At 43.6% G+C, this 27,977-nt stretch overlaps 1 protein-coding gene across 1 annotated transcript in view; it reads right to left on the bottom strand.

Annotated features, from left to right (window-relative positions):
- PLG (plasminogen) overlaps nucleotides 1-27,977 on the bottom strand; it is a 372,393-nt gene that overhangs the window by 315,449 nt on the left and 28,967 nt on the right. Inside the window, exon 2 of the mRNA XM_069607701.1 lies at nucleotides 12,167-12,302. Within this exon, the coding sequence (XP_069463802.1) occupies nucleotides 12,167-12,302 (136 nt within the window). The remainder of the gene's footprint in view (nucleotides 1-12,166; nucleotides 12,303-27,977) is intronic.

Below are 27,977 nucleotides of genomic sequence, written 5' to 3'. Positions count from 1 at the left end.
TTCGGATTGTACAAGTGCAGTAACAAGAAGGAATGGAGGAAGAAGGAAGAAAGGACCCAGGGGCTAGGCAAGTGCTGGGGGCATCCCAGGGGAGCAGGTGCTAGGGGATGCCACGGGCGGACCACGGTCTAAGTGTGAAGACAGGGGGTGGACCAGATTCAGGAGGGAGTCTGGGAAGCCTGCTGCAGTCAACCACCAGTGACTGATAAGGCTAGTGTGGTCTTGCCGGGAGTGCACCCATTACTGCACTCCAGAAAACCCTCACCACTCTTAATCTAGTCTAATTGTATAAGATAGCTAAACTCGAGATGGAGCTTAAATGATGTACCGTAGCCATACTTCACATCCATACTGCTGGTTTAACTTTGTTCTATTCCCCAGCTCTTCTCTGAGATATTACTGTGCTGCGCCCAATAGTTAGCCATTCTGTTCCGCACCTTAGCTAATTTGTGTTGAATGTTGCCACTCCCTATAACTAGCCATCATTAGGCGATACGGGCAGAAAGCACAACCATTACTGTGCTCCAGAAACCCAGCCACTCTTGCACTACTACTACTATGTAAACGGTGCTAACATAGTTATCCTCTGAGTTGAATTGTGCCAACCTCCATAGTCAGCCATTGTTATACGCTTCATAGTTAGCTATTGTGTAAGGAAATGCATTGCACCTACATGTATACTAGGGAACAGATGTCATGCAGGATTTAGATGTGTTTTGCTGGAAATGAAATGTGTTGTGCTCAAATGTATTTTGGGGGCAGGACATGTGTTACAATAGAAATATTGGGAAGATTAGCAATGCGTCTCATTTGGATAGATTTGTGAAGATTAGCCATACATCACACTTGGATAGAATTGTGAAAATAAGTCTTGCCTCACATTTAGATAGAATTGTGAAGATTAGCCGCCTAGAAGAACTTTGAGAGTACCCAATGTACTAACCACCCCGCTCCTGCTCCCCTCCAACACACTTCCCTTGTACTATACATGCCCATGGGCTAGGCAAACTACATACAAACACACACACAAGATAACTAAGACTTGCATACAACAACAATACCAGGCACTGTACCTTACCCCTACGGACACAACAAGTCAGTGCAGACAACCATAATTTTATGTACCAGCCAATTTACACATAAAATACACAAACCCATACCCAACATAACAGACATTCATGTATAGCATACAATCCAGGCATTGCACCTCCCCCTTTCAGATACAAGTCAGTGCACGCAATCAACCCAGCTGCAACCAACACACACACAGGTTACAGTTTCTCTTGGTTCTGGATTTATCCTATCCCTCTACCCTCACTAACCAACCCCATCCTCTTTCTTGCAGAGCCACGCAAGCGCCTGGAGACTGCCCTTGGGTGGTAACGGTGCACGGTATAAATCATCTTAACACAACATAACATACGCCCATTTTCCCATGTCAAGCCACTTTTACACTGTCTCAGTTAATTACATGTTGGTATGCCAGTTTCAACAATGTTTAGTTTTGCCATAGTTGAGCACATGCATCTCAGTTTCATACTGCCACAAAAAAAGACCATGCAAGACTCTCATCCTTCCAAGAAATTGTGTTTTAACACTGCCATGCTAGTGTTGCCCAAGCTAAGTGCAGTGCGTTCCTAGATTCATCATTGGCCCCAGAAAAAGACAATCAAATTGCTTCCCCCAACAAGTGTCATGCAGTTTCTACATGTTGCAGTTGGGCTCATTGTCTTGCAAATGTTGCCATTCGCCCCAGAAAATGACCATGCCACTTTCTTATAGACTCACAAAAAATGGTGATGTCACATTGCTCCGAACAACTGTCACATGCCACATCCATTTTGCCCCAGAAAATCCCCACATGAACTTTTATATTGCTTGCAGAATTGTCACCTGGAACTTCACTTTGCCCTCCAAATTGACCCATATCACTTAACATTGTCTCCAAATTGACATAGGACACTTGACATTACCCCTAGAAACTTCACATTTCTCCCAGAATTTCCATATCCCACTTCACATTGTTCCATGCCACGTCACATTGCTGCAGGAAATGCCCTGGTCCACTTCACTTTGCTCATGAGATTTCACATGACAGCACTATCAGCATTTCCTTCAGTCATGTCCAATCTCTAGTCCCTATCGGTGAACTCCGCTGCTGGAGAAGAATGCGGCCTAATTGGCGAAATGAAGAAAGCAATGAGGGAGGTAGCATCGCTGCGTGAGTTATGGATTCTAGTGACGAGAGAACAGCTGCTGGGGCTGAGGGTATCAATATGGTGAGGCTGGTTAGAGAAACATAAATGGTCCTGCTAGTCGGAGGAGGACACCAGTCTAGATATGATATGATATGATATGTCATTCATAACGTGCCTGTACACAAGTGTTTCTAGATGTTATACTAGAACAAGCACCACTCAATCAGTACTGGCATTTGCAGAGCCACAGTACTCACTTTGACTGAAGGTCAAGGTCCATTTTCATGTTCTGTGTTTTACAACAAATGGTTCTGGTAGCATGTGGGGAAGCAGCCAGAGGGCAAATTGTTCAATGCCTCTTTAGATTTAGGACCTATTATGTTTGTTCGAGAAAATCTGTTTGGGGCCCATTTGTTCGCAATTTTGATTTTTAACAAATTTCCTCGCAAATAAAATGCATGAATCTAATTGCTTGAAAAGTATGTTTTTTTTAAAAAATGGTAGACTCCCATATTTTCAGAATCCTGTAGCTTTATCTGAACATGCATATTGAAGATAGGACCCCTAAGGTTTTACTGATCATTATGGGAATAAAGAGCATGACAGAGTACTTTTCTGAATATTTGGATAATTTTTTTCATCCAGTAGTCTGTACACATCTTACGTTAAGGATACCAGGGTTATCCAGTTGAAAATAGAACAAGTATCATGGGCGGCCAGTTTGCTTCCAATGACAATGCATGTTTACTTGCATTACACATGGTCTGGTCCTGAAGTTCATGGACATTTTTCTTAACCATAGTTAATATGAATATAGAAGAACGCCTATTGAGATCACTTCATTTGCTTTGCCCAACAATGTGTTTATGCTTAATTTCCAGTATTTCCTCCTACACATTACAGGGAACAGCCGGGGGCCAGGTTTGTGCCTATTTATGCCAATCTATTTAAGGTTTGGTGAGACAGGGTGCATATCTGGTCATAGGAATGTATAGTGGTTTTGCTGCTCGAGTCTTCCTCGGGTTCCAATTCCATGATGGAATTGCAACCCGGGCTGGTGCAACAGCAGTTGGAGCAGGCAGGGAGTGGAAGCAAGACATTGTGTGTGGCTGTAAGGATGCAGGGTCCAATTTAATAAAGGCCTCATCTGAAGACTTACCTGTTGGTCAATATCTTTACCCATTACTACATTTTGGCGACAAGGAATCACGTTCCCAGCGGCCGACCCGAGCAGCTGTTCCGCATGAGGGGCAAACATCAGCTCTCTTCCTGTGTGGTCATGGAGGAGGAAAGAGCGGTTTCAGACCCTAGAGCATCCTGAGTCCATTGTTGCCGTGTAGCTGCGCATCAGGTCCCTTGTAAAAAGTGTGCAGTGTAAATTTAATTCACTTGATGGTTAGAGGAAAGGACCTACGGGCGTGATCCAGCAGATCGCCCATTTTGGTTGTCTAGGCAACCCCTCCTAACAAAGTGCCGGCAGATCTTCATTACTCCACATTACTCCTCCTCGTCTCAGTGGTGGAGCATAAAGACCACTGCAGACTGGAATTCGAGCATTGTTGTGCGCTAGTGGCAGAGTGTAAAGATCCCTGCAGACTGGAATTCTAGCATTGTTGTGTGCTAGTCTCTGACAAAGAATGGAATAACATCAGAGTTGAGGCACTCAGCCATAATGTCACTGACAGTACTCCCTCCTGAAGCCTTTTTGCCTAATAGTGGCATGCCTGTTACTCCTTGGAAAGCATGGAAACAGTGTTAGCGCAACTACTTGAGGGCAGTTGAATATGAAGTAATGTCACCCTCAAAAAAGAAGGTGATGTTATTGCATTTCCAGGGAAGGAAGGTCAAAGGAAGTATAGGGATTTACCACCTTTGACTGATGCTCAGGGGGCGGGTGATGTAGATGCATATCAAGAGGCCCTCCTCCATTTGGATGCCTCTCTATGGGCCCAAGACAAACATAGCAATCAATCGATGCAACCTCTATACTTTGAAGTAAGAGGACAACAAATTGGTCAAGGAGTATGTCAGCGTCTTGAGAACCTTAGCAAGCTTGTGTGAGTTCACAGCTAGGATCGCGACAGATGAGCTTATGAAGGATCAGATCATCATACACAGGAACAATCTGATTGTGCAAGAGAGGCCATGGATCTGTGGGAATGCTACCCTCAAAGAAGCCATAGCAATTGCGAAAAAGGTCGAACACACACAATTGTGTTCCCGAATGATAATTGAAAATAAGAAGAACAGCATGGCTGATTGCGGTACGAAGAATCTGAATAAGGATTAAGTTCAAGTAAATCTGGTTTCCAAGATGAGCAAGAGGGCAGGGGCAAAGAAAGATCAACCACAGAAGGACCCTGACATCCATGTTGAGAGTAAAAAGACTGTTGTGGCCTCGGAGGGTGAGAGAGAAAAATGCTTCAGATGTGGTTGCTTGGGTCATTTTGCTAGCTCCAAGCTCTGTCCGGCTCCCAACCAAAATTGCTTGAACTGTGGGCTCAAAGGTAATTTCACGGCCACATGCTGCAGGAAGAGGAAGGTGTTGTGTATCCAAGATGGAACAGGAGAGGGGAGCTCAGACAATGAAGACCATGTGGTGATGTTGCGGGAGAGCACAGAGTACTATTCCTGAATGAAGTGTCCCAGCTTCAAGATCAGGGACGAGGGTTTCCCTGTGAAAGCGATGGTGGACAGATGATTCACCTTATTCGATTTTTACTGAGGGCAGGTAGAGGAAACTACAAGAAGCAGAATTGAGCATTCCTCTCAAGTGCTCCAATGTCAAGGATCCCGGGGGATATGAAGGCTCCAGGATTGCCATCATTGGAATGGTCCAAAGTGTTTATCGAATACATGGTGAGATTGGCAATGGTCAATGTTTACGTGGTGAGGAAAGGCGTGGACATCCTGGGCTGGAGAGATCATGCGGCTCTTGGGATCAGACTGGTTCCCAGGAGTACTGAGCCGGTGCTGTTGGCGGAAAGTGGCACTAGTGACCAGGAGCAATTTCCAGAGGTGTTTCCTGAGGAGGTGGGATGTCTGCGTGGATTTGCCCACATGATTATGATGAAGCCTGGGTCTAAGCCTATAAGCCACCAAGTGAGGCATACCACAATGCCAATCATGTGTGAGGTTGAGTCTGATCTGCAGAGACTTCTGGAGAAGGACATAATAAAGAGAGCTGAAGCTGCAGAAAGGGTCAGCCCCTTAGTGGTGGCACATAAAAAGAACTGAAGGATTAGGATGTGTGTTGATTTTAGGGAGGTCAACAAGAACATTGTTGTGGACAAGTATCACCTGCCCCTGATAACGGACATGTTGAACAGTGTCAATGAAGCTACAACGTTTACAAGTTTGGACCTGTTAGCGGCTTATCATTAGGTACCACTCACTGAAGATTGGCAATTGCTGACTACGTTCATCACACCTTTTGGCCTGTTTTGTTTTTGCCAGATGCCAATTAGCTTAGCCTTAGCTGCAGCGCTGTTTCAGCGTGTGATGAACAGGATTCGTAGGGGGTGGAGGGCACACTTGTCTACCAAGATGACATTCTTATTTATGGGAAAACAATGTTGGAACATGACAAAAGATTGCATGATGTTTTGAACAAATTGAGCGACAAGGGTTTGACAATTGAGTGGAGTAAGTGCTATTTTAGGGGGAGTGAAGTAGAATACCTTGGGCATGTTGTGAATGGCAAAGGGTATCGCCCCTAGGTGGATGCTATGAGGGTGTTTAGAGAGACACCGATACCTGAAAATAAGGATGAGGTAAGGGCGTTTCGAGGTTTTGCAGAGTTTTACAATAAATTTGTTCGGGACTTTGCTGCTTTATCTGAACCCATTCGTAGGTTCTTGAGGAGGGGAGTGGAGTTCGTATTGGGATGCTGAGTGTCAAGAGGCTTTGATCAAGGTGAGGATTTGCAAATCAAAAAAACGGGTGAGTCCAAGTTGGAGGAAGACTGCATTATCACAGTGGATGCAAGTGCGAATGGGTTGGGTGCTGTCCTTTCGCAAGGTGTTGGGAAGGATGAGAGGACAATATGTCACGCATCGTGGGCCATTACGGAATGTGAAGGAAGGTACTCGGTTATTGAGAGGGAGTTACTAGCTTTTGTGTGGGAATTGAGCATATCAGGAGGTATGTGTGCATTTGACGGTTTGTCATTAGAACAGATCATAAGCCCTTAGTGGAAGTGCTCACAGTTAAGAGGATGATGAGGCTACTCCCAGGATTGTTTGTATGTGTTTGAGGGTGCAAGAGTATGACTTCTGGGTGGAGTATGTGCCTGGGATGCTCTATCGCATTTTTTGTCTAGAGTGCCTTTAGAAGTGGATGATACAGGTAATGAGGTGTCGGTTGATTGGGAGGATGAAATTGTAGCTTTTCTAGAGGAGGTGTTTGTGGACGAATATGCAATTGTTAAGAGGATTGGATGAAAGGCATGGAGGAAGATGCTAACCTCAGCAAGGTAGTAGAGTCGACGATGCAAAGGCAAGTAATCCAAGAAACCAGTTTAACAATGGTTTACTACCAAGAATCTCACTAAACACCCTCAAGGACTTCCTAACTTTGCATATCCTAGCCAGTTGTTAATGCTCTGGAGGGTTATGGGATGTGTGCCTTGCAGACACCATTCTTAGTTCTTTCTTTTACTTTAAACTCACTTTCTCCTCTTTCTCTCCTTTTCTTCATTCTCCAGACTATGTGTTCCTATCTGTTTGCTCTGCTTTTCTTCTTGTAACAGTTTTGGTTTAATCAGTATTGTTGTTATTTTGCATTTTATTTTTTATTTAGCTGTTATTCTTCTACTAAATGACCAGACCATTGTAAATGTAATGGGCCATCTTTGTATACTCAGCTAACACCTGACTGTATTACCATTAGATGTGTTACTGAGGTGCTTTTATGGCTTTTTAGACACTTCCGGGACTTTACTAAGGGTTGAACCTTGGAAGAAATTCAAGCCATTTAAAGAGTGTTTTCACCAAAAATGCATTGGCTTCTGCAGAGGAAATGTAAAGAATTACATTTGCATTCTCTCTGTTGGTTATAGCATTTTACACTAGTGCACAATTTTTACAAATGCACCTTCGATTTTATGTAGTTCATAAAAGAAAACAAATATATCCAAAAAGACTGTGCTGGGGATGTAAAATAGGCATTGCCAAATAGACATTCTATTAATTGATTGGACTGCAATGATTATGTGATGCTGCTTTTCCTATGGTTTTTTTGATTGCCCCATTCCACTTCATTGCCCCAATCATTGCTCCACATGACTTCAAATTTCCCTCAGAAATATGCAAGGCCATTTCAAATTGACCTGGGGATCGAACCTGCGGTGCCCCGTGTTGTCATGCTTCTAAGGCAAGCACGTTGCCCCTGAGCTATCCTCCCGGGATGATGAATCCTGAAGGCCTGGAGATCCCCAGAGGTCCAACACTTGCCAGAACAGACTATTAGGTAGCGCTCTGATGCATCTGGCTAGCAGTATCTTGTGGCTGAGTGGGAGAATTATGCCAAGTCAGGTAATGATGAGAACATTGATGGTATAAGCAACTGGGTTTGAGGGAGGACATTTGTCCCATTCCCATAGAAAGGAAAAGGTGAGTCGTAGGACCCCTTTTAATCTCTTCTGAATTGAATACCGTCCACCTAAGACATGATTAAGGTGGAGCCTTGGGCATGGAGGGATCCTTCAGCCGCCATTGTGCATTTTGTAGGTTGGGTATGTGGGAGGTTGTAAGGTGTCTTATAGATTGACACTGTTGGACCAAGTTAGGAACAAGCTCTGTGAACTAAACGCAGCTGAGTTTTGGGTAGATCCACAGTCTATCTCCCTGTCAAATGTTGGTGCTCTAAAAGTGTAATCTAGGACATGGGCACTAGAACGGCTCATGATAGATGCTTCTAAGATGAAGCTGAGTTATGAGTATTTTGCTCATGAGTCAACGATGGTGATCAACAAATATTTAGACATAATCTCCTCTGCCTATGAAAAATTACTGTATGCCTGCTTTAGGCTGGGCATCCTTTCTGTTGCACATACTTGTGGAGGTGATATGAATCAGAGGTATGTCCAATGTGTGGTACTGCAAATGAAACTGTGTCTCACTTCTTGTTCATCTGTTCCTCGACCATTCGGTTGAGGCGTTTGTATCTGAGGCCGATATCACAGGATGCCGGCCCTCGCACGTAAAGATCTGCTATGTTTTTCCTGATGCAGTCCTCCCACTTACCTGTAGTATTTGGTATAGCTCACTACATTTATACAACTTGGATGCCGAGGAAAAGGTCATTGAATTAACCCTTCATGTGCATGTTATAATTGCTGTCTGCAAGTGTATTGAAAATGTCTGAAAGATGGGTGCACGGTTGTTGTTGAGTTTTTTTACCTTGTTTTAGCTTCTGTATTTAGTTGATGATTTCTTTTTATTTTGGTTTTTAGAATATATAAAATGTTCTCTTTTTATATTGAATGTATTTTTGTAAGATTGTTATGTCTTTTTGCTATCTAACTAAAGACACAATGTCAAATAAAGGAATTATGACTAAAGTCCACCTAAGACATGGTTAAGGTCTAGCCTTGGACATGGAGGGATCCTCCAGCCGCCATTTTGCATCTTGTAAGGTGGGTATGTAGGAGTTTCTGGGTGATCAATGTAAGATGTCTTATAGATTGACACTGTTGACCTATCCTCGAGAGATACTATGCATTGTGGTGAGCAACCATGAATAAAAATAGGTGATGCAGTAGATATGTCCCTGTTTGGAAGCCAGTATAGGACCTCAGGCACTTGTGGGTTGTGGTCTTGGAACCTAGCTCAGGAGGTAAATTGAGAAGCATGGTTTTGAGCATTTTGGAGTTCAGATACTGACTTTTCCCAGAGTCCATATAGTACTATAAACAACGAAAAGTCACAACCAACTGGACCAATGCAACGTTTTGGGTCGTTGCAGGAACAGAAAAGCCCCCCCTCCACCTCCATTTACCAGACATAAGTGGTTGAATATGTTTTTTGCAATCGGTTTTAGGCCATTAATGAGGGATTGGTACGGATGATCATGCCTAGGTTAGGGATAAACTGGCAGCCATTGAATGTGTATTAAAAAAAATTATAAAAGGACCCACTTCGGCAGCACTAGTTAATTTGCATCGAATCTTAAATTTAGCTCAGGTTAAGGCAATATGCTGAACCGAACAATTTCAATACTTTTACAACATATACATTGGTTTTGTCTTCACCTCTCTGAATTAATCCTAGCTGGGGCAGAAAAGACCTGAGTTACTTACCTGTAAACTATAGTTTACATTCTGTGTATTAATTAAACTACATATTGGTGCCAAACAAATCATGAGACATAGACAAATATCTTTTAATGAAATTGGGACAGGTGTTTTTGCATCATACTGTGATCAAATAAGTGCCTAAGGACACTACAATTTTTTAAAACCTCTTAGCATTTTTGTCTATCTATGTCATATATTTGTTAACATCATTATTTAGTAACATTACTATATCAGGATAACATCTAGTGAGGATGGTAGTATGCATTAGCATGATACATAATACCCTAGTCCCTAAATAGGGAGTAGAGGCAAGATGGTGTTTGTTAAGTGCTACTATGGTAAAGACCTCCTTACTCCGACTAATCGCTGCACCACTGTGGTATCAAATTACAAACAGTAGCACACCTGTCATGTGTAGTTTTCAATTCAGCCTTTCAAAACTGATGCTCTGCGCAAGAAACCTAAAGTAAAGGTTTCTAACTTGGCCAAAATTAAGCTTACATTAATTTTACCTACTGTATTTTTATTTTTGCTTGTTTAATCAAGAAATCGTTCTTGTATTCTTCATTTTAGTTTTCATACTGTTAATATTTCAATATTTGGATCCACATGTGAAACCTTGAAAACAAGAAACATGCGCCGTGAAACACACGCCAGCTTTTGTTTATTGCTTACTTTGGCTTATCTCTCATTTTGTCCAAGGGGCGCTTATTAAAAAGAAATACCTTACATTTTTCATTTGTGACATCATGTTTCACTAAATACTGTTGTCTAATCATATTAATGAGTACAATCCAATATATCTGTAATTAATATAATCACAATGCTTTACTTACAGTCTAAATTGGATTTAGTGCTAGCATTCTTATGGTCAATCACTGATAATTTGGATTGTACGGATTAATAAAATTAAGCAGCTAGATTTACTGAAATAGGACTATTTGTATTCTTTGTGTATTGGTCTTAATGTTGTTATTAGAATTCTTTTGTTCATCAATTTTCATCTATTGCTTTGTCATCTATGAAGTTTTGAACATTGTGTATGAATGTCATTTTATATTAGGATTCCTTTGAAACCATCATACATTCCATAACTTGTTTGAATAGTAAGGTGAGCATGAATCATTGTATCTCTGACTGAATGTAGAAACCTTTGCTTGTAATGACTGCATTCTACCTTCAACTTTAAGAGAGCAGCATTTTAAGTGTTTATAGTGATTTTGTCTATAGTGATTTTGGCAGAGCATAGTTAATTTGGCGCACCAGTGAAATTACAGCTCTGCCCCTGTTTCATAATCTAAGTAGGCTTGCAATATGGAACAGTGCCTTGAATGATTTGTGAACGAGAAATCCTGATCTCCCTTAGATTATGGGGACAAACTTAATATAAAAGGTTGATTTTCTGAAATACAAAACACTGACAATATCTAGGATGGTTCTAGGATGGTTTGGCTTTATTTGCTGTGACCAATTTTTATTGTAGTTGTTGACTAAGTACCAAACCCTTGCTGCTCAGTGTAGTCTTGTTTACAAGACCAGAGCATTGCCCCTGAGCTTTCCTTCGGTGAAGCAAAGATTCTCAAAGTTCACCATGACACATTTGCATTCAGGATCACATTTTTCTATTGCCTTTGTAGTGTAAGGTCTCGAAATTTGGTGAGAAGTCAGTTTTACTGGTGCTATTTCCTCTTCGATCGGCAAAGTGACAGTGTGTTGTTGCCTTTTTTTCGATTGCTGATGGGCCCATCGGGCCACTGTTATTGTCAAGACGACACAAAGGAACCAAAAAAGAACTAGTGGACAGGCAACTGCAAGGGTAGACATAAATTATACCTAGCAAGGAGCTGAGGAAGAACTAACACAATAACTAGAAGAGGACAGCAGAAAACAAAAAAAAATAAATAGTTAGATGATACAGAGCCACATTTGCCAAGCAGAAATTCTCTGGTGTGTAGGCTTCGATACAGCAGGAAAGGGCTTACCCATCCCCGATGGTATCATACCAATGGCAGTTAGGTCTTCATCATAAATCCGTACTAAAGTATTGCTAGCCTAATCCTCCTTATGTGAGGCATGTTTAATCATATGTTCAGAAGATACTGCCCCCTTGTCACTTCCATTTGCCCAAGGCATTTAAAAGGAAGGTCTCTGTTGTGCCCTACATAAAATATGTATGTGTAAACAAAATCTAAAAAGATACATACATTTAATATAAACACTACAAAGTGATGTATAAAGCTCACGGTAATGACATCAGCAGCAAGCATAAGGGAAGATCTTGGCAGCAGTGTTAGGTTTGAACAGCTGCACCGGAAACTCTGCCAACATGATTATTGGTTTTTGGGAGTAAGCGCGGATCACTGTTGGCTGAAACCCAAGCTGCTACCTCACTCTTAAAGTGTGTACATAACAACAACTTGCCTGAAACCTTTACTAAATGAAACATTACAAATGGAAAGAGATCTCCCATGATGATCGCTAAAGGAGCACAATGTTCTAGAACGTTATATGGTGAAAATGCCAAAACTCGTACCAAGAACTGGATCACTGAGTCAGTGGCAAATTAAGTTAGGTGCCCAAAATCACACAGTATGCCAAACAGAGAAGCACAGTGATATATATTGCTATATGAGACAGTACAGTAGTACATGGCAGAATTCATTCACTTTACCTGCAAATGAATTTTGCTTCTCCGTCACATTTCATGGCACATTCTTCGTCACTGCCTGCGGTGGTGAAGTAACGCTTTGAACTTAACAGCCAAGCACCTTCAGTTTTAATGTATTCATCTAATACAGCACCCGTCACTGCAATCAAGGACAAGTACACAGTCACACTGCAGCAGTCACATGACCAATCTACCTTTTGCAGTGCATTGAAAGATTGTTGTATCATGAACACTGTCCAAGAAACATCATCATTGAAGGATCAGCATTTGCTATAACAATGTGTACTGTTACATGCATACGAGAATTGTCCGCAGAGCAGTGTGAAATTTTAGGTTGCAGATAAACCCTAGTGGAACATTTAATTATTCACCAAAACTCCACATTCTCTGGTTTGAAAAGGCTTCTACTAAATCCAGCTGTAGCTAATGGAGTTTGGAGATTTTGGTATATCTATCCCTTAGAAATAACAAAGGAAAATGTATTGGTTCATTAGTACCCGGCGAGGGGTGTGTGGCGGAATCCCAGCCAATGGGAAGGCTCACAATGCGGGCATTACTAGACGGTAATCCCGCCGCCCTGAGCCTCCTCAGGGCTGGCCTCCGCCATCTGCCCTCATCGGGGAATCGGGTAAGTGTTACACTCCCCACTCCCAGTCCCCCTGCACAGATTTCCCTTTCCCCCCACCCCCTTCCCTCCACTTACCTCTTTTTTGGCTCCTCCTCGAAAGTAGACGCGCTGGAAAGACTTCTGTTTCCAGCACATCCACTCCCGATCTGCGACACACTGCCATGGAAAAGAAGAAGGGACTACACATAGTGCCTTCTCCTTTCCATGGTGGCCAGTTTGTTTGTTTAAAATGTTTTCTATTTTTTGAATGGGCACCATTGAAAGGAAGAAGGGGCTATGTGTAGTCTCTTCTCGCTTTCCATGGTGGCCATTTTGTTTGTTTATGAAACGTGCAACCAAGAAAATTGCTTTTAGTACCCCAGTTCAATGGGCCGGGGTACTAATATCAATAATCCCCTTGCCGGGGGGTATTACCCGGTCAGGTAATGCCCCGGGGCCTTCGTTAAGTCCCTCGCTTTACTCGGACCTGTAACTATGGGCCGCAGGGCATTACCTGACTTGGTAATGCCCCCCACCCCCGGCAAGGGGATTATTGCTTAAACAAAAACGCTGAAATCAATAGGTACCATCAGACACTAATTGCCAGTGCTAAAATGCAACTGAAATGAATAGTATGTTTACTTATAGCTTACCGGTGGTGGTTTGGCAAAGTTAGTCCCGGGACCTCGGGGGTATTACCGCCAGCAGTAGTTCGATAATACCATTGAACTGAGTGCAATTTGGTGCTGAGGCAGCAGAATTACATCCAGAAGGTTTTTCCTCCATCTCACCGCCAAACACATAGTTGGGCAGTGCAGTAATGTGGCAGTACTGGTTTTACCACCGCATTTCTACTGCTCCACCCAATTTATAATGAGGCCCATTAACATTTTAGAAGGCTGAGCTGCACGGGCTCTGACATCATGTTAAGTTCTGTTTTCTCCTCGTATCCTTATTGAATCGGGTTGGAGATTTTGAATAAACAAAAATTCAAGGGATCTGTCCCCATAACATGTATTTGTTTAACAAAAACAAGCTGATCCCTAGTCTGTGATCGTGCGAGCAAAAGGGCAGCTATCACCCTTCAATTCAGGGCTGGGATTTAGTAAAGTCTTCGTATGGCCCTTACATTCCATTGAAGAAGGACTTACATTTGCTAAGGAGTCGCAGGAGGTGGATCGTGCCCTTAAAATCCTGTTGGTATTTAGGCAAACCAACCAGCTAGCATAGATGCCGATCGGAGCGTGGTGGCGTGAGGGCAGGATCAATATTTAACCAATGCTTGCTCATGTACATATTCAGCACTAAACAGTCCCGTGATAGTGTTGTTAAATGTAGAGACAGTTCTAAAGTAAGCTTGGGTCCCGCCTTGTTAAACAAGCCTGTCATTATTTTACAGACACTGCAAAGTCACATATGTGATCAAACATTAATATGGGCTTTATTACGAGCATGGGAGTCTGGTGAAAAAAAGGGTGGTATCGTGTTTACTAACAATTTTACTGCACCGCCATATCCCATTTTTGTTGGTCAATATGGGTCATTACCTTCAGCGTTAGGCCCGAATATTCAGGATTTACTGAGAGCAGAGTTACCGCCTGCATAAAATACTCCAAAGCCCAATGAGTCATTCATACTGCATAATGGGGAGTTGCACTGTCCGCCTGCCACAGACCTGCATGCAGTGACCGTAGTGCACATAAGCCTTTTTTGTTTGATGCAGTTTTATTCATTTGTTTATTTTCTTTGCTGGGCTACGCAACACGCTGCAATGTCTCAAAGCACTGGGGAGCAAAATACAAGGCAGCATGTTATTCATTTTATTTATTTATTTATTTAATTTTTTATAAAGCATGTGACACTAAAGCAACAAAAATAAGTAAAAAATAACATCACTTGTTGAAACCAGCATTTATTTCAAATAATAAGACATGACTCGCGTGCCAAAAAGATCCAGATGTTTCTTTTGGTGCCCAGAATAAACAGGGAGACTGATTTACCAAAGCATTTTTCAATGGAAAAATCCCTGGTTTGGGTCTTTTTGACCTAAAACATTTGACCTAATCATATTTGATCTAATTTATTAGAACTTCTTTTTATCTAAAATGCGGGGGAAGACCCCCGCAACCTACCCCACTTCCCCTCAACCCAATCTATACCCTTACCCACCGCATATATATATTTAATTAGTTTTGACCGAAAAAAAGGTCCAAAAAATTAGATCAAATGTTTTAGGTCTTATGTTTTTAGGTCAATTATGCTAATACCAAAATCCCTTTGTACAATGCTTTGCAAATCAGGCCCCGTGCCTCTTGGTGAAAGGAAAGAGAGGTTTGTCCCAGGTCGAAATTAAGGAAGGGTGTGAAGGCTGGAGTCCCCCTGCCTTTCAGCCCTGGAGCTAGGCCTATAAAAGAAGAATACATTCACATCTTGGAAGCTGTCAGGACTTTCTTATAATTTGTGTTTTCTGCTATGCTTTGAAATGCTATGCTCTCTTAGATGTTGGTATGCAACACTGTGCTATGGCATGCAATGTTCGTCTGTTAGGATATCTGTCTTGTGTTCGCAAATGAAAGTGCAATGGTAAGCTCAAGTAGCTTGGTTCAGACTTGGCAGTCACATATTTCACGATCTGGAATTTGACCTGCCATGCAACGTATAGAGATGCCCAGGAAAATTAGCCAACAAACCTCCAGGAAACCCCAAGCACACCCTCAAACCCTTATGCATTTAACAGTACCGTGGGCCTCATTCCGAGTCCGGCGGTAACCCTGGCGGTGGTACCGTGAAGAGTCGGCCTACAGTGGCCGCTGCGCCCGGCAGAGTCAGTCCTTTCGGCACAGTAGCTCCGGCAGGCAGACTCGTAGTTTGCCGGTCTGGAAACAAGGGTGCCAGTGAGCACCCTTGTTGCCGGACCGGCAAACTTATAATGAGGCCCATTGTGTACTAACTTACAATTGTCTAAATATGCTTTGGAAACCCAACCCAATTATCGCAACACTTTAAGACATGTCCACCTCCTCTCTTAAGCTGAACCATGGTCCACCAATCAGGACTGACCTGCATTCATCAAAACATTCTTCTCGCGCTGCATCCCTTCTTCACTGCGTTTGTACCACCCATTTCCTGTTTTCCCATCCTTTTATCTTTCCCTCGATCATTTTCTCTCCCCCAGCATACAGATATTTGGATACTCCTGGCAGACAGTATGCTGGTCTGCGGGTTCGCCTAAGCGTCCTCCTACTATTACTACGGTGACGACTTGCTGCAGCATAAAAGCATATTGATATGACAAAACGTGTAATATGGTGGATGGACCGCTAAAACGAAAAACCCTGACAGCAATTCTTTATAAATACTCTAGCCAGATCCAGTAGTTAAAAGAAGTGTTTTTGAAGGAAAGAAAATAGACATTCACCCATTGATTTATCTAACAAAGTATGTAAGTGTGCAGGATTTCTTGTTTCATTGAACGGAGGATTGCACAGGGGAAACGTGCTGGTCTAGGAAGCAAGACCACGCAGAGCAACAGAGATTCACATGCCGGATACGTGCTTAGAAACCAAACTCAGTGTTATAAAACAATTCAAAATGTTTTTTTTTTAAATGTGGGACCTAACCCCTATGGAGAATACAGGGGCTTCATATTAACAATGAGGATAGTTGCGAGTAGCATTCTATTTCTACATGTGTTGTCATAGCCTGAAGAGCATGATCAGTTCTCTTGCCCTCCTGCTTCTCTGGGCCCAACCCAATGCCAGGTCTGGGGAAGACACATTGCACCCCCCTGTCCCAGAAGGCACTATTCCCCTGTGTTGCAAAACCAGATGTATTGAGACTGCTTTTACTAGGACAAAACAACCCCTTCTCCCACTTGATGGTTTACAGGTTTAAGATCATACTTCTGAGAAGGGCCATATATGAGCTGTTGATAATTACGGCAGTGACTAAGGAAGTGAGGAGAGTTGAAATGTGTTTTCCCCTGCCACTGACTAACTAGTATCATGTGACAGGAAGTCAGTGTCAACCATCTTCTTTGAACTGGAAGGATCCAATCACTAACACTTACAGAGGAAAGAAAAGGCTACATGTGTGCATTTGTGTTCATATTTATTGGAAGAAGAGGGATGTTAATTTCTATCAAAAATGATTTCCAAAAACTCATTTACAGATGTTGGAGGCATTACCCAGAATGGTGCCTGTACAATAGCATAACGATGAGAACAAGTAAGGAGCTCATTTATGAGGGTGTGGACAAAGTGGGACATAGATTAGGAACATCACAGAAACAGGTGACTTACAAAGGGAAACTTAACCTACGGAGGCAAGTGCTACAAAGCTAAAAGGAGTACCGTACAACTATACCAAATTACATTATTAAGCAGCAATGGAGGGGGGGTGGGGCAAAGTAGGGAAGATGACAGGGAGTGTGAGAGGTGCTCCCTATTTGGCCAGTAGGTGACATTTATGCCTAGCTTTGAGGAGATACAGAGTTGGGTTGATTGCAATTATCAGGTATTTCCAGTTGAGCAGAGCAAGTAGGGAGAAGGACAAGAGGTGTGAGGGGCACTGTGCTGAATGCAGGAGAGGAGAGGACGAGATGGTATATAGACAGAGGTACAGCCAGCCAGGTACCAAAGACCAAAATCAAGACCATTGATAGCTTTGCAGACTAGGAAAACGAACTTGAAAAGGGAGATATTATGCACAGAGAGCATGCAGCATGGTGTTGGTAGGTAAGAGTGGTGGAGTATCTGGAAAGGTAGTAGGGAGTGAGGGTAGTGAAGATGAGGACTTTGTCCAGATGGGCAAGGAAAATAGAGGAAGGCCATAGAACAGGCATTGTTAGTAGTTGAGTTTGCTGAGCAGTAAGGTGCAGATTAAAGTTTTCATTCAGAGCGGAGAAATACATGAACACATTTTCAAAATGTTGAGAATGTTAAAACAAGCAGCGGAAGTGGCAATAGTGATTAATGATGCATTGTGATGTCATTATCAAAAAGCACCTCAAGGTTGAGAGCCTCGGCCGAGGGAGCAGGAAGATCAGACGGGAAGAAGTAATGAGATGGGAGGGTTAGGGATTGCAATGGAAGCCGGAAGAAACATTACTTCAATTTTCTGATAATTCAGCATGAGGCAGCGCGAGCCATCTCGTGACATAGTGTAGTGAGACAGCTAGTACTCTGTTCAAAGATTAATGGGGTGAAGGAGGAACAGGAGGAAGAAATGTGAGTGTCATCGTCAAAGAGGTGATAGAAAAAGACAAAGAATAATATGTCTACCTAGGGCAGATATATAAACAGTAAAGCAGAGGTCAAAGGTCTGAGTGACCCCAACATGGGCAACGGTCCAGGAGATTTTAAAGAAATGACCGTCTACTTAGGAGGCAATCCAGACTAGCGCAGATTTGTGAAACCCTAGGTCCTGGAGAGAGAAGTAGATAACAGAGTCGAAAGCGGCAGAGAGAACCATAAAGTAGAGAATGGACGAGAGCCTGGAGTGGTGAGACTCAAGGGAAATTTGGAAATGTATTAGAGCAATCTGGGTGGGGTGCTTTCTACAGAAGCCATATTGGAGTGGCTCTCCAAGGCCATCATCCACAAGGTACTGTTTGAAGACCACCTGCTCACGGACCTTTGAATAATGGGGTAGAAGGTAAACAGTGGATAGTTCGCTAGGACGTTTGGGTCAGCATAGGACTTCTTCAAATGGGGCAGGATGGTGGCAGATTGAAAGGAGGCAGGGAACAGTCCAATGGAGAGCGGTTAAAGAGCTCAGAGAGGAGGGCAAGTGAATGGGTCTAGCGGAGCAGAATATAAGTTCGCACTTTGAAGAACGTTGCTAATGTGTGGGAGAGGTAGGAGAGAAGTAGTAAATAGTGGAAGAGGTTAGGGGAGAAATGGTAGACAGAAGGAAGGAGAGGGAGAGATGGAAGGACTGTGAGTGTCATGAATTTAAGATATTTTAGAGGGGAAAAAGCAAGCAAAGTCACTGGCGCAGGGTGAGGAGGCAACAGAGTTTGTCTTGGGAGGTGTGAACAAAACTTGGTGGGGAGTTTAAAGGTTGCAGAGTGATGACAAAGGCATATATGTGTCCCTGATTATGTATGTGAAGTAGGAGGATTTGGCAGAGTCCAGTGCACAGAAGAGAGCGGCTAGGGAATTGTGTAGACTGTGAATAAATAGCAAGGGGGTCCAGGATGTGTGCCACCATTACAGGTCACAGGGCATATTTTGTTTTGGGGTCTGTCTGTCAGAGATGATCCAGGGAGGATGATGGTTACAGAAGGTGTGAATGTGCATGCAGGATAGTGTTGATTAAAGGGGGTCATGAGTGCATAGTGAAAGTCATAAGAAGCACAGTCAATGGAAGAGCGATAATAAGCGGAGAGACGGGAGAGAGATCTACACATTATCTAGTTAAGACCTATTTAAATTTCTCTTGGTCTTTGAAGAGGGGTGAGAGGATATGTGGAGGGTGGAGAGACCAAGATGTCAAAGTGAACAATAAAGTGATCAGCGAGGTGTCAATAGAGGGGTCAGAGGTTAAGAGCGTAGTAGAGAGAAATACAAGGTCAAGAGAGTTCCCTCCGGAGTAGGTAAGATGGTCATGGAGGAAGTAGACAGTACTGGTCTGATAGCAGGAAGTTAAGTTGAAGGCAGGTAGCTCAGGAGGGATTTGCGATTCATTTATTTATTCGACATTTGTATGGTGCCTATACACAAGTTTTTCCAGGCGCCACAAGACATGGTGGGGCAGGAGAACATGGGAATAACAAAATAAAACAAAAACAAAAAACGGTTATATTGGCCTTGTGACAATCCGACAGTGCAAGTGCTTGAGAAGGTGGTAAGTGCAGGTGGTGAGGGGGAACAGGGGGAAGTGCGGTAGTGGGGTGCCCCCAGGGAAAGGAGCAGGGAAGTGCTGGGAGGGCCAAGAAGGTAAGTGTCAGGGGAAAAGGGAGAGTGGGAGGATGAGTGCGGTGGGCAGGGTGGACTGTGATGGACTAATCTGGTAACGGGAGCCCAAAGGCAAATGCTGGCAAAGGATGCAGGGGGCCTGGTGGGTGCTGGTCTGGCCCCTGTATGACTCTGAAGGGACCAGTCCCCAGTCATAGCAGCAGAGGGGGAATTAGCACAGGAGGGGAGAGGGAAGGAAGAGGAGAAAATGAGTGTCTTGATATGTTTCGGAACTTTAGAAGATCTGGCTCAAGTCGGAGGGGGAAAGAAAGGCCATTCCAGAGGGAGGAGCCAGCCGCAGAAAGGGATCTACCTCCGACTCTCTGATTGGAGAAACATTTGACCTGCAGAGAGTTGGAGCCAGAGGACCAAAGGACTCTGGTCGGGAGGTATTTAGGGAGGGAAAGCTGGATGTAACGAGGTCTCAGGGCCCATACGGCTTTGTGGATGATGCAGAGGGTCTTGAATTTGATCCTTGCGGTCACCGGGAGCCAGTGGAGAGATTTTAGGGCAGGGGAGAGGCAGTCTCTGGCCTTGAGGCCAAGGGTAAGTCTTGCAGTCCTATTCTGGATTAGTTGGAGGGGGCGAAGGGAGGGAAAGAGGCAGGTTGAAGAAGAGGCTGTTGCAGTAGTCAAGCCTAGAGAGAACCAGGGCTCTGGAGATGTTGAGCTTCTGGGGGAAGGTGAGGAAAGGTAGAAGTGCCCCAACATGACAATGGGAATGTTGGAGGAAAGTGACTCAATTTGAACTTTGAGGTCAGAAATGTAGAAGAGAGGACCAGGGGCCTATAGAGAGCCAGGAAAGTGAGAAGAGCAGGAGGGAGGAGTGGAATGACGGCATATTCAAAAGAGGAAGAGGTGATGTCGGAGGCAGCCAGCGGACAGTGGTGTGGGCATTATTGATAACGAACCCCACACCACTGCTATTCTCAACTGGTTGGGGAGATTACGAAAAGGTAGCAAAGTGATTGTAGAGAGCTGCTAGCATAGCAGTCATGGTGGAAGTTGAAGATTTCTCTGATAGCAAGAAGTGAAAGTTGACGGTGATAACACCTGAAGTGGTCAGTGATGTAGAAAGGTTTGTTGTGAAAAGATTGTGAATTCCAGAGGACAAGTGGATGAGTCATAGGATGTTTGGGACAGGAGCAGGTGATAGGTAGTAAGTGAGGGGGATAGATGAGGTTGGAGATCCTGGGAGAAAGAGTGAGTTGTGGGTGAAGGCTTTGAGAGAAGGGGACGAGAAGAGTGAGTGCGAGGAGGAAGGGATTGAAGTCATGGTGCATGATGAAGGGTAAAAGAAGATGGCAAGTGAAGACAGGACAGGAAGCGTGAAGTCCAACAGGGAGGGGGTATGTGGGTGAGTGGCTGGGGAAGTGGGGAGGGTGGGAAGGTTTTGCAGGGAATGAGTTGGCCTAGAATTGGTCTATAAATTACCAAAAGAGTGTTAGCATGTCTGCAAAGCTGTTATCCAGCCCAGTAAAGAGATGTCACTTGGTTCTATGAGGCAATATAAGCTCCACAGTGGATGGAGAGCCTGTAGGTCAAAGGGTGCCTATGCGAGGTTGTCTCGCAAAGGGCAAGCTCAGTGAAGAGTAAAAGATGTGTTTTACTAAGGAACGTTAGATCCCAGATTGAGCAAGGGCTCTGGCCCTAGGTCCTTTCCAGCCTTAAGAAACCCACAATGGGAGCTGCCCTATTGTGTTTTTGAGACTTAACAGCATACGCAAAGTGTCAGATTTCATAGAACAGTCTACTCAGACTGTCTAGCACACTCACGTTTCCACAGCCTTAACAGCCACCGACCCCTTTATCCAGGAAAAAAATAACTTCCTATGAAATGTGATGTCATTGATGATGTCTCTTGGGATGTCAATTGTTATGTAATGTGTTGGTCTGAGCAGTGTATGGCTGGGACGTGAGTTATGGTTACATAGCTTAGTATAACAGGCCAATTTCTTTGGGTTTTATATTAGCGCTTCAATTATAACGCCTCTTTAACAAAGGTTTTTCACTGAATATCAGTTTTTACAGCTTAATATGTTTCATGATGTTTGAGTATTATATGTAAGTTATTAAGAATTCCTCTTTTAACATATATATATGAAGGAACTATAACGCTCCTTTAACACACTTATTTTTGCAGTGCATATTGACGCTTGTTACTTTGAGCAGTACATGCCTTGGGATGCAAGTGATGGCTGAATTGCATAGGCAAAACGGCCTGGCCATGACCCTTCAAGCCACCTTCAATAGCCACTGGACCTAACCTGTGGCCTGGTCCATTGCCCATTATCCCCCCATAATAAGACTCTGGCCCACGGTCCATGACTTGCGGCCAAAGCAAGTGGCTGCAATCCCTCAAAGCGAGGCCATCAGCCATGTTGCGGGCCCCTCCAAACAATCTACAGTACCTATTGGGTAGGGCAACCTGACTATAACATCCCTTTAATAACGTTTTTTTCAGATGATTTAAACTTTTTATTATAACCGGATATCTTTCAGGCTGTTCCAGCACAATATAATAGTTATTAAAAAATATTCTTTTAACATACATGAAAGAACTATAATGCTTCTTTAACCAACAAATGTTTTGCTTCGCACATTAATGTGTGTCACGTAGAGCTACGCATTCTGGGAATGTATGTTGTGTCTAATTTGCCTGGGGAATGAGGTTCAACCATGCCCCAGACCCCATCAAGCCACCTACAATTCCATAATAGGACACTGGGTCTATGTCCACGGCTTGTGGCCATGGTCAATAGCCACATAGCCTGGAGCGTGGGATTCAGCCATGTTGACAGCCCCACAAGTGTTCCTGGCATGTGGCCTTGCCCAGTGACAACTATGCTCCCATTGGGGGACCGTGGGCCACTCTCCATGAGTTACAGCCATGGCCAGTGGCCGCAATCCTTGGGGAATGGGATTCAGCCATGTTGCCAGCCTGTGAATTAACCCAGACTGGACATTGCAACTGGCCTGCGGCCTGGGTCAGTGATCATGATAACACCATAATGGGACCATGGACCACTGTCAAAGCTTGCAATACCCACAATCTCTGGGGCATGGGATTCATTTTGCAGGCCCTGCCAAACAATTCAGAGTAAACATTTGTCTGGGCCGCTTTATCCCCATAGCCGGTTAGTGGTGTGAATGCCAGAAGCCGGGACATAGCTGTAGGCCATGTCTCAGGCATCAACTGGTAAATCACTATTTTTTTGTACCTGAATTGTCACATTTTTAGAGAAGAAAAAAAAGGATGGATTAACACCAAATTTATGAAAGCACAATGTCAGAACCAGGCCATCATTCCTCATGCAAATTTGTTGAAACTCTGTCCAGCGGTTCCCTTCAGGCACAAATGTTTTTTAATGCAAAACATGATGGGATTTCAGAAAGGATGGGCCGGCCTGTATCTTTGCTCCCTCTTCATGAAGCGCATACAACTTTCCCAGACAAGTCGGTCTATTTAATTTTGGGAAAGATTTGTGTAGATTTCTCGAATGGGGCAACATTTCTGAGCAACCCAAAAAGTGTTTTTCCTGTGGGGAGTGCAACTTAACTATAACTGTAGGTATAGATATTCACATGCATTAATGTCCTCGAACATTTGTCAATTTTGCGAATAACCCATCAGTCTCCCTTAACATCTGAAATGTTTGTGAATATCAGAAAAGAAACAACATCATGTTCTTCCCTTTACTATCCAGATTCCACCCCATCCTCACCTCCCATCACTTCCCAAGAGGTTATTTAATGTGAGAGACAAGTGTTATGTTGTGTTTTTGAAGGTTTACTTACCGCACTGTGCGCCGACCAGGAACACAACATGGCGTCCGTTTTAAAAAATGTTGACGATCATCAAATTTCTCTATTGAACAATCAGCGCCTTCGCGTGTTGTCCGTGAACCTTACGGGCGTTCCTGATTGGTCCATATGCATCCATGGATGCCAAATCAGGAAGTGAGTACATATACTGGACCGAGATATACATTTTTTTTTTAAAACTTATGTTTTGTGTCATTTTGTAGAAATCCACTGGAGTCATTCATTTGTATTTGCATTTATTTTATATGCAGTGCGCACCAGGCCCAGAGGCATCTGGGCGCGAAAAACTTAATAGGCAAAGTTACAGAACTGAACAACATTTACACAATATACAACAGAGGTAAGTAAAACCATAGTGTTGCATAGATAATCATATTGGGCAGTTTATCATAGGAACATACATTAAGCGAGACAGAGTTCGTGGAGGCAGATAACTCTAAGTGAAAGCTACAGGCTGAATCAGATTTGAGCGAGAAGCCATGATTTCGTTTTCAGTTTGAAGGAATTGAATGAGGGCTCAGATCTGATAGTGGACGGGAGAGTGTTCCAAAGCTTAGTGGCCAGAACAGGGAAGCTCACGCCCCTGGCTTTTTGGAGTTTAAATCTCGGCAGAGATAGGCTGTGTGTCTGAGCATTTCTTTGGGGTTGGGAGGAGGTATGGCGGGAAAGGCGGTTAGATAGAGGAGGGACTTGTTAGTCAAGCATTTGTGAGTAAGGGCAAGTGTTTTCAGCGCAATCCTCTGTTTGACAGGGGGCCAATGCAGGTTAGTCCTGATATCGGAAATATGTTGGTTTCTTGGAATATTTAAGACTGCTCTAATGGCGTTATTCTGGGTGATTTGTAGTTTGTTGAGGTTGGCCTGGCTGGTCCCCTGATAAAGGGCACTACAGTAGTCTATCTTAGACATGATAAGCGTTCTAGCTAGAGTGATGCTATTAGGGGTGGTCAGAAAAGGTCTGCAAGCCGCGATGAGTTTGCAGGTATATGCTGATGCTGATCTGACGGCATTGGTTTGTTTTGTCAGGGACAGAGTGGAGTCGAGATCGATGCCCAAGGTTTTAGTATCCTTGGACACACTAATGACATTGCCATCAATGATGAAAGACTGATACAAGTGATCTAATTTTTTAAGCTGTTGAGATGAGCCCAGGATGAGGAGCTCCGTCTTTTCATCATTGATGCATAGTTTGTGTTGGGCCATCCAAGTCTGGATTATCAGATATACTTCATTCAGTGCCTTGGTGTCCGCAATGTGGTCACCTGTGATGGGGATGAGTATCTGGGTGTCATCAACATAATTGGTGTAAAGACACCCAGATAATCAAGAACATCAAAGAGTGGTTTGGTGAACACATTGTAAAGTGTAGGTGATGCACACAAGCCTTGAGGGACCTCACATTGGATAGGGGCGGGGTCAGCGGCTACTGATGGGGAGAACACCCTCATGTGTCTGTTATTGAGAAAGGAGCTGATCCACGCGGCGGCTGAATCAGAGAAGTAGGCAGCAGAGCGGCGGTGCTGGCATAAGATTTTGTGATTGACCAGATCAAAGGCCGCAGACAGGTCTAGGAGTAATAGCAAGTAATAGCAAGGCTAATTTGCTGTTATCTTTCAGGATTTCGATTTGAGTTTTCAGATGTATCAGAGCCATTTCGGTCCCATTCCTGGGACGGAAGCCGGATTGTCTTAGTCCAAGGAGGTTGTTAAGTTCCAGGTAGTCTTGAATCTGCAGGTAGGCCGCACAATCAAGTATTTTGAGAATGAACTGGAGAGTTGTGATGGGCCTGTAATTAGTTGGTATACTCGGGTCTAAGGAAGGTTTTTTTAATAATGGGATCACCCAAGCATCCTTGAGATTGTCAGGAACAATACCTGATTTAAAGGATGAGTTGATAAAGGCCGCTATAAAAGGGGCAAGGTCATGAGCCGATTCCTTGATGATGGAAGCAGGGCAGGAATCACCTTGGCAATTGGAAGATTTAATTCTATTGATGATGACTTCTACTTCAGCAGTGGAGAGAAGGCAAACGGTTTGATCTTAGGTAAAGCCAAGGGAACAGTCATTATTGGAGTGGGCTGAGGATTGTCCAACTTTAGTCCATTTTGTTTATCTTTAATTTTAGATTGGAGGGACGAGATTTTATTCAATAAGGCTGTCTGGATATTAGCGCACCATTTGCTATCTTTAATACATGTGTCAGGAGGTGTGGCAGGAGATTCAAGTTCCTTTAGGATTTTGAATAGTTCTTTGCTATTCGAGTCTGCTTGCAAGATGCGATTATTTAAAGACTCTTTTTTGGCATGGTAGATGGCTTCTTTGTAGTTAAGTGAGACCAAATTAACACCAAATTAGCTGAACTTTATGGACCAGAATGCCACCTTTTGCACCAGTCTAGTGAAAATCCATCCAGCGGCTTGGACTGTAGGTGCGACAGAATTTTTTTCCCCATTCAAACAACCCAGATTTTGAATATTTTGTGACCCCACTCTAACTTTGATCTCTCCCACCCACCCCCCGCGACCGCTTCTAACAAAGCCCTACCAAACCCTTCCAAAAGATTCAGAGTTGGATCTACATTTTTTGAGAAAGTTGCATATGCATGCCCTGGAGAGTTGTCATAATGAATAAACTACAGGATGAAAAGAGAAGTAGGCTCTTGCCGCTCATCATTTGTATAAAAGAAATAGACATTTACTTTTTAACAAATCCAAAATAGGCACCCATAATATGGCTCTGTTTTGTTTTGGTGCTTTATAAATAATAAATAAATAAATACAAAATCAAATTAGTCCTATTGGCAATGAAGCTGAAAATGGATTTGTGCTCATGCTAACACCATTGTGCACGCATTACATGACATAAATGCAGTTGCGCATGTGCAATATCCAACAATCGTGAAGCTATCTGACCTAGGAATTACCTTGGTGAGTCACACCTGGGTGTCAGCCCTTATCTATGCGAATATGACAGATTCGCTGTGGCAGCGAAAACCGCAAAGCAGGTGGCAGTCGTTTTTATTTTAAATGATGCAGCGCTTCCGGAGTGGTTGCGCAGCTGCTGAGCTAATGACATAAAAATCTTGCGACATGAACGAGATTCCCAGCTGTGCCAAGGATGTCACTGGCAGTGGATGAAGATGCTCTTATTAATTTTCCTTACGTAAGGTGCCCCAGAATTCTCATTTAGCTAATGGTGTAACGCAGTGAAGCGGGTGAAAGATATGCAAGTGCCTTACTTTAGTACACTCTACATTCTGCTTTAGCTGGCAATGAATGCCCCGCATTGAGGGCCAAGCTCTACCTCGGGGGATTTCAGGGTGCGCGCTCCTCGAATCGAGACAAGCTTTGCTGGCAGTGGCACTACTCCGGAAGCGACTAACTTCCCCCTGCTTGGGTGTTTCCCTTCGTGCACAGACCGTTGGATGGATTTACAGCGATTCCCAAAATGTCTCGCTCTAATCTGGGTCAGTGGCTTTCATACTTTGACCCACAATTCCTCTTATTTGGAATCCAAACATGCTTAGTACAAAGCCCCTTACAATTGCGTGAGGTTGAGCCACCTCGCCCACTCCTTGTTGCCATGCCATCCCCCTAACGGCCGACATTTGGGCACGTACAGTTATCCATGCCTTCTTATATTTATGGCATACATGGAGCCCCATTGCAGTAGTACTTATGACTTTTACTTTAGTTGTCACTTACGTAGGTGCACAGGAACTGATAACGGATAAGTGCTTCCAAGCCGAGGCATTCTGCCTGCCTGCTTCAAGATCATAAACCCAAATTGTCCTCCAATTCGGTCTTTTCGCCCCCCCTTTTTCTGCCCTAACTTTGGCTTCCATTTCGTTGCTCATAGCTCCCCCCATTTCCTCGGCAGGTAGGAAGTCTAATGCATGTTACTCTGTCTGGGGAGAAAATCTTCTGTATGAAACCCCACTACCCACCACTACCACGTTCATGTCTTTTTTCATCAGAGCCAATTTCTGGAGTCACATACCTGCTGAAAAAGTTCACCCCCTGCAAAGCATTTACACTCCACAGTGTTTAAACGGCTCAATTATAAAAACATCCCGTTATGCGGAATTTCGAAAGCCTATGCAAAATAAGTCCTTGCATAACTCTGGGTGTAGCCCGATATATGCCGCCTTGTGCCATATGATGGTTGATGGACCTGAAGCCCATTGGATTGCTTGTTGCATTAATAATGTGAATGGTTGCTGCCCGTGCAAGCTCATGCATCCCTAGAGAAGGGTTTTGGTCAACAACTGACAAATGGAAGAGTCTAGGATATTTGCGAGGTTGTTAGGCCTTAACTCTGGAAATGAATTCAAAAAGCGAAAATATAAATCTGGGGGTATTTACGCATCAGTACATTTGAGCTGATGTCACAACCTGGTGGTTTGAGCCATGTGGAAAGTCCTTC

The sequence above is a fragment of the Ambystoma mexicanum genome, chromosome 4q, assembly GCF_040938575.1.
Source record: "Ambystoma mexicanum isolate Mex_15411 chromosome 4q, UKY_AmexF1_1, whole genome shotgun sequence".
Classification (NCBI taxonomy): domain Eukaryota; kingdom Metazoa; phylum Chordata; class Amphibia; order Caudata; family Ambystomatidae; genus Ambystoma; species Ambystoma mexicanum.
Note: the sequence above shows the minus strand (reverse complement) of the source record. Positions and strands in the feature narration are given on the sequence as shown.